The sequence below is a fragment of the Melanerpes formicivorus genome, unplaced genomic scaffold (assembly GCF_026170545.1).
Source record: "Melanerpes formicivorus ecotype bairdi unplaced genomic scaffold, bMelFor1.0.p_v2 SCAF_145, whole genome shotgun sequence".
Classification (NCBI taxonomy): domain Eukaryota; kingdom Metazoa; phylum Chordata; class Aves; order Piciformes; family Picidae; genus Melanerpes; species Melanerpes formicivorus.
This window is the reverse complement of record NW_027142497.1, coordinates 595927-613115: the sequence shown is the minus strand read 5'-3', so window position 1 is coordinate 613115 and position 17189 is coordinate 595927. Positions and strand designations below refer to the sequence as shown.

The 17189-nt window shown below is 42.8% G+C and overlaps 1 protein-coding gene across 3 annotated transcripts in view; it reads right to left on the bottom strand.

Annotated features, from left to right (window-relative positions):
• Window positions 1-725: 725 nt before the first annotated feature.
• KCMF1 (potassium channel modulatory factor 1) overlaps window positions 726-17189 on the bottom strand; it is a 237995-nt gene continuing 221531 nt past the window's right edge. For all 3 annotated transcript variants that reach the window (XM_068168630.1, XM_068168632.1, XM_068168631.1), the window contains 2 exons: window positions 3951-4230; window positions 726-2620 (listed from right to left, as the gene is read on the bottom strand). In XM_068168630.1, the coding sequence (XP_068024731.1) occupies window positions 2368-2620; window positions 3951-4230 (533 nt within the window). In that variant the 3' untranslated portion in view covers window positions 726-2367. The remainder of the gene's footprint in view (window positions 2621-3950; window positions 4231-17189) is intronic.

Sequence of the window (17189 nt, the reverse complement as noted above, 5' to 3'; positions counted from 1 at the left end):
ATCAGGATGGTCAAGCTCTAAAGACTGGCCAAGCCTTAACCCTTGACATCTACAAATTCAATGCATGTACATATGAAGTATTGTGGTTTAAAGGTTAACAGGTAAGCAGGAGGACCCTAGGACCCTGGGTGGGGTCACCAAGTCATGTTATTCCCTACCCTTTCCTGCCTATCCTTTATAGGAAGTTCCTTCACTCTCTCTTCCTTTTCGCCTTTCTGCCTGGTTGAGATCTTTTGCTGGCTGCTGGAAACCTCAGAGTGGTTGGGCCTGCATCCATGTGTGTGGGGAAATCCATTGCCATCTAAGATCAATTTTTGTATATATCTATATATCTCCTTTCCTCAATCTTTCTCTACATCCCTTTTCCTTTAATACCTTTTATTATTTGTTAAAATTAACTTCCAATTTGGTGCAAGCCCTTTTGTTTATCCCTTACCTCCTTTGCCTATCTTTTCCCTGAGGGGGGAGAGGGAGGGGAGGGTAATCCAAATTCTATCCTGTGGGGTTTTTGCCCTGAAACCTTAAATGGCAATAGAAACTATAAGATTGCAAGCTTAATCACTACTACATGCACTACTGCACAGAATATTCACATTAAAAAAAGTGTTTATGTAAATCACTTAGGATTTTGCCATGAAATACCTTTGCATACAATTGTGAAGGACAGTTTAATACCAGAATTTCTTCTACAGCTATCTGGATAATGCATCCACAAAGAATCAATGGAACAATAGCCCTTAAAATGCTTTATTGAACAGAATCTTTTTGTAATGTGCAGAAAATGTGTCCAGGAAAACCACAGTTTGATTTAATTTTTTTTTTAAACACTCTCAACAATCAATTAAAAGTGAATTGTCATTGAGGGTAACTCCTGAAATAATTAGAAGTGCAAAAAGTTCCCTTAAAACATTTTATGTTGCAGAGACTAAAAGAAAAACAACACTAATACAGTCCTAATTGGGCACAATCAGAATCTGAGAACTGAGAAAATGGAATGGAACCCAAATGTCAACCTATGGGGCAGCTTCTTTTGTTGTTGTTATCTTAGATTAACATATATATCACAGTTCTCTTAGGAACATCATCAGGTTTTCAAGTCTAATTTTTAGAAGTTGTTTGCTTTTTTATCTTTATAAGCTAACTTTACATTCCAGATAACTAAAGCCATGCTGTCCCATGCTTTGGGGTTATTATAATAATTCATACCAAAAAAACACATTATAGGATTTACAGTCTAGGCAAATAGGTAACATGACTCAATTAAAAAGGCTTTATTTTTAATGTCAAAAATATAAACTAAGTCACCAATAAATAAAGGTTGATAGGAAGTTAGCATTAAGAATTCAGTTGTAACATATGTAGATATCTGGGAAGTCAAATCTTCAAGCACTCCTGATACTAAGGAGTCTCTGCAAACTATGAAGCAAATATATAAATAACTCAAAATTATAAGGATTGTGGAAGGCTTAGAATTAAGACAATAGAATCCGTGTTACCCTGTCCTCACTCCCAACAGTGAATATAGGAATCATTTGCACATAAATAAAGTTTATTTAACACAAAAAGGAAAATGTTAAAGAAAGGTGAACAAAATTTGGTTTTAGGGCACACAGAAGCCCTTTGTGGTAGATTCTAGTAGTGGCCTTCATGTTTTGTCTTCTACAGATGAATACAAAATTCAATTCCGAATGTATACGATGTCTAACAGGGCAACTCAATGGCCACAATGTAGCAAAAATATAGCCCACTGCAGAGTTTGCATTAATACTCAGGGAGAGCACATAAATAGGTCATTGCTCATGTGTTACTCAAAGGCTACTTCATGTCCACAAACTGCTAGTGAGCATTAATCTGGCTTTTTTGTTACATTACCTTTGAATAATGGGAAAGCTTTGGGGTTTTATAGTTTTACTCCTTATACTTACTTTTTTAAAATGACAAGGTCGTGAAAACTCATGCATGCTGAAAAAAAAAAAAAAGAAAAATCATGCAGTAGTTAAGGTAAACCATCCAAGCAACTTTTATTCATTAATATTCATAAATACACACAGCAGCTTCATTAGAGATTTTTCATTTTTTTAATTTTCAGATTGAATGTGGAATATTAGGAGAGCTTTTTGCACATCAAGCTACAGGGCACAGAACTTTTTTCTCTGCACTGTGACCTATATTTACCTGCTAAAAGTAAAAATTGGTTAAGTGGAAATGATTATCGTATATATCTTTGCTCTCTTCTTTTGAATGTACACAATGTAACAAGAGTGACAGACCTGAAGTTACAATCACCAAAACAAACCCAAGATAGTAGTTGTCCACTTTCATTGGCAAATAGAGCACAGAGGACATTGTCTGCAAAGTGGTATGCCATCAAAGAGGAGGCTCATTTCCTTTATTATTCTCTTTTAAATTTAGGTTTTCTAAAGCAACATCTAGAGGCATAATATCTACACAGCCCATAGCACCAAAATCAGCAATCTCTCCTCGTTCATCCTCATCTGAGGAGGAGCTTTCTTCCCGCATCAAAGTGGACAATAGAAGCTCTTGAACAAACAAGCTGCGATCTGCCCGTTCACTTTCCTTTGACTGACGCTCTGCTTCTGACATCTTAGGATCACTCAACCTGCATAGCATCACAGAAAGAGAGAAGAGAGGATTAGTAGTATCATCAAGAAAATGGGCTTTCATTAATTGCCTAAACAGCTGGACTGATGCATGCCGAATAACATCTAAAAGCCATTCCTTTGAGAAACAACCTAGGCACTGCTGCACTTCTTTTGACATGTACACATCTGGAAAGATCTGATGCAAGAATATGGACATTTCAAAAACTTATTCCTAGATGCTTCATAGAAGTAGATTTTGAGGCTGAAGGAAAAAATAAAAATCACTATTTCAGAAGTTTCTTTCCCTTCACGGGTCTTTTGTTTTAAGGGGTATTAAAATTCTCTAGCCATCCCTTAAGTGCTCATTTTGTCCACAGGACTGCCTGTAAATGCAAGCATGACACAAAATACATTATTACACACATCATGCCCAGAGATGCCCATTCACTTCACTTACTGGTGCATGCACCATCAACTAATAGAAGTAAGGAAATTGCTTGCTCCAGTTCTATTGTAGCTCACAAGATCACTGATTGGCATTTGCAGATACTTTGATTAAAGTTATAATTTTTAAAAAGTTGTGGATTCAGGTATTATCACAAGTTTTGATAAAAATCAGCATGTCAGCAATAACTTGTCCCAACACAGGTTTCTAGACATAGAAACTGTTTAAATGCCTGTGCTCTTTCTTAACATGTAATGGAAAAACATGCCCATCTCACACCCCCTCCTTGAATCCAGAAAATCAGTATTCTAAACCTCCTAAAAGAGCTGTAATGAGCGTGAGCAACTCTTCTATAGCAGGATGGACTAGATGATTGTTGTAGGTCTCTTCCAACTGTACTATTCTAGTCTACAGAACTCTAAGATCTAACTATACTTTCTGAAACAGATATGTATTCTGCTTATTAATAGCACATTCCTTAGTTGCTTTTTTAATCCAAAATACTTTCTATATAAACCTCTAATCAACCTTCAGCCTTCATTAAAGATTAATTTCCTATTAAATAAAACTACCTTTTAAGTTCTGTTCCTCCATGTTATCAGCATAAACGTTTGAAACATATTATTGTAATGGCTTTTGTTTTATCAGAAATAGAGTAAACAAGCACGGTTTACCAAAGTAATATCCCTTATGTTTCACTTCAAACTGAGAAACAGCAATTAGTATTTATTCATTGCTTAGGAACAAACATGCAGTGGGACTGAAAAAGAGGTGTTACAAATCCAAACCAAAGCATAATATCTCAGGTACATGCTTCATTAGGGTTTCACTGAACTCTATGTCCATAACAGGACCATGGAAAATAGAAATGGCAGAAGAGTTAAAACCACTGAAAAAAATACCTCATAAGAAGAAACTGGGAGTTCTGTATAGTCTGCTGATTGTTTTCTGTGTTAGATGTATTTGTTGCTGCTATAGATTGTGTGAGAGTGGTAGGAATGCTGCTTGTGTTAGTGCGTCTAGTTGTATTGCGTGCAGTCTCCAGTTGTTGTCTTGCTGCCTGTGCATGCTGTCGCTCCAACTGCAGCTGCATCTGCAGCTGCTGTAACTGAGAAGCAGAAGGGCCAGAAGAATTGAGCTGTCCTGCAGAACGTCTCACGCCTGATAACTGAGATAAAAGCTCTGCCAGAAAAGAAAGAAGTTTCTACAGTGAAATCTGCTTAAATACACAACAGGATAAATATTTCCTGAATACCAGTATATCAATTCCTTTGCTTTCTAAAACCTGTCATCAATGAAATTAATGAACAAATTGTATTTATTTGTAAAGCTTTATGGATTATTATAAGCATCCTAAGCCCACAAGGTAAGGAAGATTAAGAATCATCTAGAGTACAGAACTGTGCATAAATAAGAGAGTCAAAGCTTAAAGCTTTTTAAAACAATAGGAGTCAACATATGGGGAATACCATATATGCAATATCTTGTGCAACAATTCTATAACATTTTATCTTAAAGTCAAAAAAGTTATTGACTAAAGAATCACTTCAATTTTGACTTTAGTTGGTGGCTTCATATCCCCCCATGCACCTTCAATACATATCCCAGAGTGAAGCTGTGCTGCAGAATAGACAAATATCACAGTATCATTTCAGACATTTTTAGAAAATACTGAGTTTAGAAAGGATTTTCAAATGTTGTTTTATATGAAAAATATTCAACCACAGCAAGGCTTTTTCTTTTATTGGTGAGACTTTGACCTCTGCTGGAAAAAGAGAAATTCTATCAATTTAAAAAAAATAAAAAAGTCTAGTCTGTATTCCTTTCCTACAAAGTTCAAGGCTGTGACAAATTCTGTCCATGCTAAGCATTTCCCAAAATAAACACTAATAGTAAGTTATTGATCAGTGTTTTACTACCAATTATATTCCACACAAAGTTGAGTACTGCTTTGTTGTGTTTGATGCAAGGAGGGCAGAAGCAGTAGATTATTTTTTCCCCTATCTAGTCAATCCTCATTAAAGCTTCAAGTTGTTATTACAGCCTTACTGTTATTTCACCTTACTTTCTAGATATAATCCTCTGAAGCTAAGCTTTTTGTTCAGAGGAGTAAAGCACAGTGCAGTAGATCTTTGTATCAGGAACATTTGGAATGCCAACAGTAAATGCTCAAGTCACTTTTAATCAGCACAGCTAATCATATGAAGATTAACTACAAATAATATTTTACTTTACTAATTACTGATAACCACAATTGTGATCGTTTGAGGCTATGCCTTTAAGAAAGGGACACCGTGGCCGAGTGTTTTATAAACAAAGGACAGGTCTAAACTAATTTCATTGGTGGATTGGTAGAAAGCAACTTTAAACTGTCTCAAGATCTCTGGACCTTGTTCTCATGGGCGACTTCAACCTGCCTGACATCTGCTGGGAACTCAACACGGCAGAGAGGAGACAGTCTAGAAGGTTCTTAGAATGCATGGAGGACAGCTTCTTATCCCAGGTGCTGCGAGAGCCTACCAGGGGCAAGGCTATGCTTGACCTCCTCTTCACCAACAGGGAAGGGCTGGTGGGCAATGTGGTGGTTGGAGGGTGTTTGGGGTCCAGTGACCACGAGATAATTGAATTCTCGGTTTTTGGTCAAGCCAAGAGGGGCGGCAAGAAGGCCTCCACTCTGGACTTCCGGAGGGCAGACTTCGGGTTACTCAAGGAACTAATTCAGAGGGTTCCTTGGGATAAAGCCCTTAAAAACAAAGGAGTCCAGGAGAGCTGGACCTACTTCAAGGAAGAATTGTTGAAGGTTCAGGGGCAGGCTGTGCCAATGTGCCAGAAGATGAGCCGCCGGGGCAGACGGCCAGCCTGGATGGTTCATGAACTTTTAATGGAACTGAGGGAAAAAAAGAGGGTGTATCACCTTTGGAAGAGAGGGGAGGCAACCCACAGAATGTTTAAGGATGTTGCTAGGTCTTGTAGGAAGGGCTGCAAGGGCCTCTAGCCACACTCCTGATGTTATGGAAATCAAAGCCAGGGACAGGGAGGAAGAACTGCCCATTGTAAGTGCAGATCAGGTTCGTGATCATCTGAAGAACCTGAAAGTGTTCAAGTCCATGAGACCCGACGGGTTACACCCACGGGTACTGAGAGAACTGGCAGATGAGGTTGCTAAACCCCTCTCTATTATATTTCAAAAGTCCTGGCAATCTGGTGAAGTCCCCACAGACTGGAAAAGGGGAAACATTGCCCCCATCTTCAAAAAGGGCAAGAAGGAGGAACCAGGGAACTACAGGCCAGTCAGTCTCACCTCTGTGCCTGGGAAGATCATGGAGCAGATCCTCCTGGAGTCACTACTCGCTCAAAAGAATAGTGAAGAGGTGATTGGGAACAGTCAGCATGGCTTTGTCAAGGGCAAATCCTGCCTGACCAACCTGGTGGCCTTCTATGAGCAGGTGACAAAATTAATAGATGAGGGGCGAGCGACTGATGTCGTTTACCTGGACCTGAGCAAAGCCTTCGACACTGTCCCACACCACATCCTGGTCTCCAAACTGGTGACACATGGGTTTGATGGGTGGACCATTAGATGGATAAGGAACTGGCTTGATGGCCGCACCCAAAGAGTGGCTGTCAATGGCTCCATGTCCCAGTGGAGGCCAGTGACAAGCGGAGTCCCTCAGGGATCAGTCCTGGGACCTGTCTTATTCAACATCTTTGTGGGGGACATGGACAGTGGCATTGAGTGCACCCTCAGCAAGTTTGCTGGTGACACCAAGCTGTGTGGTGCAGCAGACACGCTGGAGGGAAGGGAGGCCATCCAGAGGGACCTGGACTGGCTGGAGAGTTGGGCACAAGCCAACCTCATGAAGTTTAATAAGAGCAAGTGCAGGGTCCTGCATCTGGGTCGAGGCAATCCCAGGCACAAATACTGGCTGGGCAGTGACTGGCTGGAAAGTAGCCCTGAAGAGAGAGACTTGGGGGTGCTGGTGGACAAAAATCTCAACATGAGCTCTCAGTGTGCACTTGCAGCCCGCAAAGCCAATCAGATCCTGGGCTGCATCAGGAGAAGTGTGGCTAGCAGGTCGAGGGAGGTGATCCTCCCCCTCTACTCAGCCCTGGTGAGACCCCACCTGGAGTACTGTGTCCAGTTCTGGAGCCCCTATTACAAGAGGGATGTGGAGATGCTAGAACGTGTCCAGAGAAGGGCCACAAGGATGATCAGAGGGCTGGAGCACCTCTCCTATGAGGACAGACTGAAGGAGTTGGGGCTGTTCACTCTGGAGAAGAGAAGGCTCCGAGGTGACCTAATTGTCGCCTTCCAGTATCTGAAAGGGGCCTACAGGAAGGCTGGGGAAGGACTTCTCAGGATCTCAGGTAGTGATAGGACTAAGGGGAATGGAATGAAGCTGGAGGTGGGGAGATTCAGGCTAGATGTGAGGAGGAGGTTCTTCACCATGAGAGTGGTGAAACCCTGGAATGTGTTGTCCAGGGAGGTGGTCGAGGCCCCTTCCCTGGGGGTGTTTAAGACCAGGCTGGATGAGGCTCTGTCCAGCCTGATCTAGTGTGGGGTGTCCCTGCCCATGGCAGGGGGGTTGGAACTAGATGATCCTTGTGGTCCCTTCCAACCCTGAATGAAACTATGAAACTATGAAGAGAATCAGGGAGGCAAAAGCACACTTGGAGCTTAAACTGGCCTCTACTGTGAATGACAACAAAAAGTCCTTCTATAAATACATTAATAGCAAGAGGAAGGGAAAGGACAACCTCCACTCCTTAGTGGACACGGAGGGGAACATTGTAACAAAGGATGAGGAAAAGGCAGAGATACTTAACACCTTCTTTGCCTCAATTTTTACTAGAAGGGCAGAATGTCTTCCTGACAGCTGGCCTGCAGAGCTGGCAGAAGGAGCCAGGAAGCTGCACAGTTTCCCTATGTTCCATGAGGAGGTGGTTGGAACTCTCCTTAGCAGCTTGGATCCCCACAAGTCCATGGGACCAGATGGGATTCATCCTAGGGTGCTGAGAGAGCTGGCAGACGAGCTGGCCAAGCCACTCTCCATAATTTTGCAGCAGTCCTGGCTCACTGGCGAGGTCCCAGAGGACTGGAAGCTGGCCAACGTGGTGCCCATCCATAAGAAGGGCCGGTTGGATGAGCCAGGGAATTACAGGCCTGTCAGCCTGACCTCAGTGCCAGGCAAGATCATGGAACAGGTCATCCTGAGTGCAATAACACAACACTTACAGGATGGCCAAGGGATCAGGCCTAGCCAGCATGGATTTAGGAAGGGCAGGTCCTGCCTGACCAACCTGATCTCCTTCTATGATCAGGTGACCCGCCTGGTGGATGTGGGGAGGCCTGTTGATGTAGTCTACCTGGACCTCAGCAAGGCCTTTGACACCGTCCCCCATAGCAAACTGCTGGCCAAGCTGTCAGCCCATGGCTTGGACGGGAGCACACTGCGATGGGTTAGGAACTGGCTGGAGGGCCGAGCCCAGAGAGTGGTGGTGAATGGTGCCACATCCAGCTGGCAGCCAGTCACTAGTGGTGTGCCCCAAGGATCAGTGCTGGGCCCTGTGCTCTTCAACATTTTTATTGATGATCTGGATAAGGGCATTGAGTCCATCATCAGTAAATTTGCTGACGACACCAAGCTGGGGGCAAGAGTTGATCTGCTGGAGGGTAGAAGGGCTCTGCAGAGGGACCTCGACAGGCTGGACTGATGGGCAGAATCAAACGGCATGAGATTTAACACATCCAAGTGCCGGATTCTGCACATTGGCCACAACAACCCCATGCAGTGCTACAGGCTGGGGTCAGGGTGGCTGGAGAGCAGCCAGGCAGAGAGGGACCTGGGGGTGCTGGTTGATGGTAGGATGAACATGAGCCTGCAGTGTGCCCAGGCAGCCAAGAGGGCCAATGGCATCCTGGCCTGCATCAAGAACAGTGTGGCCAGCAGGAGCAGGGAGGTCATTCTGCCCCTGTATACTGCACTGGTTAGGCCGCACCTCGAGTACTGTGTCCAGTTCTGGGCCCCTCAGTTTAGGAAGGATGTTGACTTGCTGGAACGAGTCCAGAGAAGGGCAACAAAGTTGGTGAGGGGTTTGGAACACAAGCCCTATGAGGAGAGGCTGAGGGAGCTGGGGTTGCTCAGCCTGGAGAAGAGGAGACTCAGGGGTGACCTTATCACTCTCTACAACTACCTGAAGGGAGGTTGTAGACAGGCGGATGATGGTCTCTTCTCCCAGGCACCCAGTACCAGAACAAGAGGACACAGTCTCAGGCTGCGCCAGGGGAGGTTCAGGTTGGATGTTAGGAAGAAGTTCTATACAGAAAGAGTGATTGCGCTATGGAATGGGTTGCCCGGGGAGGTGGTGGAGTCACCGTCATTGAAGGTGTTCAGAAGGAGACTTGATGGGGTGCTTGGTGCCATGGGTTAGCTGTTTGGGTGGGTTGGATTGGTTGATGGGTTGGACACGATGATCTTGAAGGTCTCTTCCAACCTGGTTTGGTTTATTCTAATAAAGGTTTATTATTCTAATAAACTCTGAGTCCAGCAGAGACTTCGGGCAGTCTTGCACTTCTTCCCCCTCCTTTCGCAGCTTACAGCTTCTGGGCTTTCGGCCAGACTGACCTTGGACAGATAAGGCCTCTACTAACATATTCTGCTTTAATTAACAATTGCTCTTTTTCTCTCTTTCTAACCCTCTTTGGGGAAAAAGGGGAGAAAAGGGGGGTACGGGGGGGGGGGGGACCCTCCTCAGCAGAGGAGGGAATTTTGTTCCTGTATTACTTTGTTGTATATTTCTGTGTATATATTGTAAATACTGTAAATTTTGTATATATATATATCTCCTGCAGCCCCGCTTGTAAATACATCACATTTCCTTTGCTAATCCGGCTGTGCTTTTCTTTCATTTTTTTTTCCCCTTCACTCACAGGGGGGGGAGGGGGGGAGAAGGCTGAGGCCTTCCCCTCAACCCGTGACATTTTTTTCTTGGTGCCCAACATGGGGCAGATAATTAGCTTGATTTATTGCTTTATTGCTTTATAGCCGGATTAGCAAAACATGAAGGTGCTGTGGATTTTGGAGCACGTTTTCTTTTCAATTTTTGGGGCTCTGGTCTACAGATATTGTTTGGGTTTGATTCTGGATTACCTGGGTAAATATTTGAAGTGGACAATTTATTTGTGGTGTATGTATCGGGTCAGACTTCTGTATGACCGCTGCAGGATTCGAACCCATGACCTCAACACTCATAGTTCCACACCCTACCAACTGAGCCACAGGTCTGTTACATGCACAAGTTCTAACCTCTGGTAATATGTACTAATTATTACCCAATACAAAGGAAGAATTATAACACTGCCAAGAAAGATAGATGTGTTTATCCTCACTGTTTTTAAGATCACTTTTGAGTATAGCTTAACAGAACCCTGTTTGCAGATGTGAATTTGAGACACAGGTTTGGCCTGACACAGACATCTGGCCAGGCTACACTACATTCTCTGAATGCAAAAAAACATTACTTAAAAAAAAAAAAAAAGCAAACCACAAAAAAACCCTCAAAGGAATACCATTTTATTACATATGCTCCTAAATGGAAGACCTTGTGAGACTGAAACAAACCAAGGCAGCCACACTTCACATTTAAGCCAGATGAACTAACACCCACTATAGGGGACACAAACATCCTCCCTTCTTGCACCAACTCTAGTGCTTTACAGAACCACTCACAGATTCCCAGACTCCATTGGTTTGTAAGGGACCCTCAAAGGCCATCTTGTCCAACCTACCCTTGCAGTGAGCAGGGACACGTCCAACTAGATCAGGCTAGCCAGGGCCATATCGAGTCTGATATTGAATGTCTCCAGGGATGGGGCCTCAACCACAACCCTGGGCAACCTGTTCCAGTATTTTACCACTCTCATTGTAAAGAACTTCTTCCATATGTCCAACTTAAATCTACCCTGCACTTTGAAACCATTGCCCCATATCCTATCACTACAAGTCCTTCTAAACAGTCCTTCCCCAGCCTTCCTGTAGGTCCCCTTCAGATATTGTAATATAGCTATGAGGTGTCCCTGGAGCCTTCTCTAATCCAGGCTGAACAGCCCAAATTCTTTCAAACTGTCTTCAAAGAAGAGGTGCTCAAGCCCTCTGATCATCTTTGTGGCCTTCCTCTGGTCACAGTACTACAGGTTAGATCTCACCAGAGCAGAGTAGAGGGGCAGGATCACCTCTCTCAACCTGCTGGCCATACTTCTTTTGATTCAGCCCAAGATGTGAGTTGCCTTCTGGGTTGCAAGTGTGCATTTGTTGGCTCATGTCCAGCTTCTTGTCCACCAGTACCCCAAAGTCCATTTCTGCAGGACTGCTCTCCATATCATCATCCCCCAGCCAGTGTTCATATAGAGGATTACCCCAACCAAGGTGCAGGACCTTGCACTTCACCTTATCCCATGACCTATCTTAACACATTTAAGATGATGGAAAATTTTTCATCCTCTTTTGCTTTTATTTAGAAGTGCTGCCAGGAGGTCTTGGGAAGTAATTCTTTCCCTCTACTTGGCACTGGCAAAGCCACATTCAGAGTGCTGTGTTCAGACATATGGACATAATGGAGCAAGCACAGTGGAGGGCCACCAAGATGATCAGGAGGCTGGAACATAGTACATGAGGAAAAGAATGCTTTGGAAGATATCTTATTGCTGTCTGAATCTACCCAACTGGGAGACAGAGAGAAGACTAAGTTAGACTCTTCTCAGAGGCATACATTCTAGGTAGGTTTAGACTGGACATTAGGAAAAAAATTTTCACAGAAAGAGTGGTCAGGCATTGGAATGTGCTGCCCAGGGAGGCAGTTGAGTCACCAACCCTGGATATGTTTAAAGGTCATTTGGATGTGGTGCTTGGGGATATGGTTTAGAGGTGAACTTTGTATAGTAATCGGTTGGACTTGATGATCCTGAGGGTCTTTTCCAACCTGAATGTTTCTGTGATGCTGTAATACAGCAATACAAAGAAAGTCAGACAAGGGAACATGGGAAATTCCAATTACATCCAAAGAATTGGGGTTTTTTTGTATCCACTTATGACCATTTTAGGCTGTGCCTTTAAGAAAGAGACAGTTGCTGGAACACTCTGGCTGAATGTTTTGGTGAAGACAATGAAAACATTCAGATATGCTAAACGAATTTCATTGGTAGATTGGTAAAATGCAACTTTAAGTTTTAGTTCCGTTTGAGTCTCTGTCTCAGTTCTGCCTGTCTGCTTCTGTCTCTCTCTGAGCAACAGCTGCTGGACGGAGCTAACATAAGAAACTAATTCTTGCATATGCTTTGAGCTAACAGAATTTCCTCCTTAATAATTACCTTTTCTCTCTCTCTAACCCTTTTGGGAAAAAAGGGAGGTAGGGGGAGAGAGGGGGTATGGGGGGGAACCCTCCTCTGGCTGGAGGAGGGAGTTCTGTTCTGTATTACTTTCTTTGCTGTGTATTTCTGTATATATTGTAAATATTGTATATTGTGTATATATTCACTGCATTTCATCCTGCTTGTAAATACAGCTTTTTCATCTCTGCTTCTCCGACTGAGTTAGCCGTGGTTTCTTTGTGTGTGTGTGAGAACTGAACTTTCTCTCACCACCACACCACTCCACTCCTCCCTTTTAAAACATGAAGGTTTTTAAATACTAGAATGTGTTGCCCAGAGACACTGTAGGATCTCTATCCTTGAAGGCATTCAAAACGCAACTGAACAAGGCCTTGAGCAACCCGATCAAGCTGATCTAAGCAGACCTCCTTTGAGAAAGGGGTTGGAAATAGAAAATTTGCAGAGGTCAATTACAAAATATTTATTTCCTATTATTTTCCTGCCATTTCAATGAGTTGAAGCAGCTCACAGAGATCCTGAATAGCAGCCAGCACGAGAGGCAAAGGAACTATTTTAATGGCAAGCAGGTGGGAGTGGGTGAGGGGTGGAGCTGCAGCTTCTCTTTCAAAAGCAACGCACACATAAGCTGGTTCTCTGTGTCTCGAGGCATCACAGCCTAACAATAAGAAACTCCAGTTTAAACATTCATGCCCTTCCAGGACCTGAAGCAAAGGCAGATAATAGCAGGAACTAAGAAAAACTGCAGGAAATTATGATGCCTATATTACACTTATTATCTTTCAGTACAGGAGTGTAAGATTGAGATGAATAGAATAGAATAGAATAGAATAGAATAGAATAGAATAGAATAGAATAGAATAGAATAGAATAGAATAGAATTAACCAGGTTCGAAAAGACCTTTGAGATCATCAAGTCCAACCTATCACCCAACTCCATCTAATCAACTAAACCATGGCACCAAGTGCCCCATCCAGGCTCTTCCTAAACACCTCCAGTGATGGTGACTCCACCACCTCCCTGGGCAGCACATCCCAATGGCCAATCTCTCTTTCTATGAAGAACTTCTTCCTAACATCCAGCCTAAACCTCCCCTGGTGCAGCTTGAGACTGTGTCCTCTAATTTGAAATAGTCATTGCAGTTTTAAAAGAACACTAAGAAAAATGTAGAACAATGATCAGTAGTTGAACATATGCGCATGCTTAAACTTTCTATCCATGATTGTATATTCTGGAGATATTAGAAACAAATGTCCATTGCAAAAGAGAAAAATGTCCCAGTTCTCAGTGCATATTTACAACCAAGTACACAAAAAGCTAAACTGTAACCTGTTAAAAATTTCTTGTCCTCAGGGAATTCCCTATGTAATATTGTCAAGTGACTACTTTTCCACCTCAAAGAATTAATGAAACAAAGAGCTTAACATTGTTTAGCATATAGATGTCATTGTAATGTGGCTAATACACACATCTTCCCCAGAAAGACTTAGCAGTCTAGAGAGAAAATTTATGGTAAGGTCTTGAGGACTTTGAGTAAGTGGCATGGCTTACATTCTAAATTAAAGGGTGACTGTGTTTTGGCTTGATTTATATGCTGGTTTTGAACATGATGGGTAAGGTGGTTTCTACTATAGTTCCACTTCATCCAAACCCAAGCTGCATATGCTTTTTTTTTTTTTCCTTCCCCCCCCCCCAAGTACACTTGAATTTATGTGTTTGCCTTTTGTGCTTTACTGCACTTAGCATTATCTGAGCTCTGTGTTCTACATGGAAACTTCTTAAGCAGGTAAGATACTTCTGTGTCATGGCTTCTGAGAGTCCTTCCCATTTCTCTGGGCTCATAAATAGATGCAGACTGAATGCCACTGTTGTACTGGTGCTAGACCCAGGCATGCACTGATCCCTTGTCCCCATATCTCTCACATCCAGTTGCCATGCCAAGGAAAGCTCAAACCCAGATCCTGAACATGAGCCATGACATGTTGTAGCCGGGCGTTGGTCTGAAAGTTTGTGGAGCAGGACCCTGAGGCATGCCAGGTCACATATGAAAACGTAAATAAAGACACAGTCATAGATAATGTGAGAATTGAATGCCTCTAAGTTTTTAGGCTTCCTTTGAAGTTGATGGGAATTTGCCTGAGTAAGGTATGCATAAGAATGGAATAAAAGTGTTCAGTTTTGGCCTGTTGGGACATGGGTGTCAGTATTAAATGCTTTATTGCTGAAATCGTACAGGTACTTAGTACATAATAATTGTAGTAAGGTATAAGTACTTAGTAATGAGTTCAAATTGTAAGATTTTCTTTTGGTTCGAACCTTCTTAGTTTCTGTATTACTTTATTGTATATCTTTGTATATTTTGTAAATATTGTAAATTTGTATATATTCCCCTGCATATCCTACATTGCTTTGTAAATATACAGCTCCACTGCTTTGCTAATCCAGCTGTGAGTTTTTTTTTCCCTTTCCCTTCAATTTTTTTTCCCTTTATCTTACAAGGGGGAAGGGAGGAGGCTTCTTGGCCTTACCCTTCCAAACCCTCGACATTTTTTTTTTCTTGGCATACCCAACGTGCGGCAGATAATTAGTTTAATTTATTACTTGATTGATTTAGTGTTTTCTAGCTGAATTAGCAAACATGAAGGTATTGTGGTTTGTGGAGCGATTATTCTTTTCAATTTTTGGGGCTCTGGTTTAGAGATATTGTCTGGGTTTGATTTTGGATTACCTGGGTAAATATTTGGTGCGGACAATTTATATGTGGGTTATGCATAGAGTTAGACTATGGTATGGAAAATGTATTAATTTATTATGGCCAGTGAGATACAGAAATGTTACCTCCACCACTCTCCCAATTGAGATAAAGGGTTTTAAGATTCCGCCAGAGGAGAGAGTAACTTTAAGTGATGCCTGGGATCCAAAGGTGATTTATTTCATGTGTATAATCCTGCTCTCAGTGATAATTAATGTGTATCTCCTGATTTCTTTGCGGCGAGAGAGAAAGGTGTCCAGGGCGTGTTTTGTTATTAAAACTAGATCAAAAAGAAAACGCCGTGGCTCTGGATCAGTCCCAGAGTCATCTAGTGACGAAGAGTGCGCAGAATCTCCGTCAGTTAAAAAGAGGGCTAAAAAGTTAATTGGTAAAGCAGCTCTAAATGACTTTGCTGATTCCACCAAGCTGCCAAGGGCGTCGGCCAGTATCAACATGGCACCTACTCCTTCTCCTACTCCTTCTCCACCTTCTTCTCCGTCGGCCATTAACGGAGCAACGTCACTTCCGCCCAATCCCTCGGTGGGACCGGAAGTCACTGCTCCAGCAGCTGATTTATCTCAGGACCTGTCAGCTTCCATTAAGCTGGCTGTAAATTCAAACACAGCTCCAGTTAAGGTGGCTGTTTTAAAGAATAGAGGTGGAAAGGGCAAAGATGGAGAAGAAGAGCTGGAGGCTGATCCTGGTGAGGGGCCCTCTACTCTAAAAGATCCTGCTGAGGAGGAAGAGAAGGTTTGTTTTAAAGATCTAGCTAACCTAGTGAGATCAAAGCAGGATAGAGATGAAGCTAGGAAAGCAGCTGGCAAAGGTGGTTCTCATCTTAAAGAGATCCTTAGGAGAATGACAGCAGGATTATATGGACAAAAAATCCAGGGAGACGAAGAAGAAGATGATATTTCAGAGTGTTTGTCACCACGTGAGGAATTGCGAAATGTCCGTAAAGATTTCACCAGGGCAGATAAGGAGCCAGTTCTAGCTTGGCTTAGTAGGTGTTATGATACAGGTGCTCTGGCTCTAACAGTTGGAGACAAGTCAGCAGCTCAGTTACAAACTCTCTCAAGGGATAATGGAATAGATAGACATCTAGGCAGGGCTCTCAGTAAGGTTAATCTGTGGATACGCCTTTTAATGGTGGTTGCCCTGAGATACCTTTCCCGAGAGGATCTTCCATGGAATCCTAAACCCTGGACTACCATAGATGAGGGAATTAAGCGCTTGAGAGAATTTGCTGTTAGAGAGCTACTCTATGGTGAACATGAAACTCTGAATCCTGATGACATTCCTGTGGGTATTGGTCTTGCTAAAAAGATCATCAAACTTGCTCCTTCTAATTATGCAAACATTCTGGCAAGCAGAATTGTGTCAAGAAATTACGGTGGAGCTTCTCCTACGGTCAGCCAATTCAGAGATCAAATGAGACAACTGGAGGATAGCATGACACGTGGTACTTTGGTTTCGGCCATTAAAACTATGTCTGGTGATATACAGAATTGCATAAGAGAGTTAAAAGATGAATTTAAAAATTCCATATACCAATTGGCATAAAGGGATAATTTCAATTCTTCCTCCAGGTGGATACAAGTTTCATCTGTGAGGAATACATGTCCTCCAAGGAGGTCATTCCAAAACAGGACATTCCAAAACAGACCACCAAGGCAATCACGTAGAACTATTTGGATAACTCTGCGGGATCAGTTTGGTGAGAACATGAACCGCTGGGATGGCCAACCAACTTCTAAGCTTTTCAGGAGACTGAGGGAATTGCAAAGTGGCAGAACCCGAGGTAGCAATACCAGAAGGGTAGCTGTTACTTCCACAGTTCCCCAGAACAACTCTAGTAGCTCCAACAGTGGCTCCAGTTATAACATGCAAAGTTATAACCCTGCAAACTATGTGCAATGCACATGTGCGCATGTTCCCCATAACTAGGGGTGCCCTGCCTCCCGCCAGGGGGAGGAGAGGGATTACAGAGATAATAGAATCTA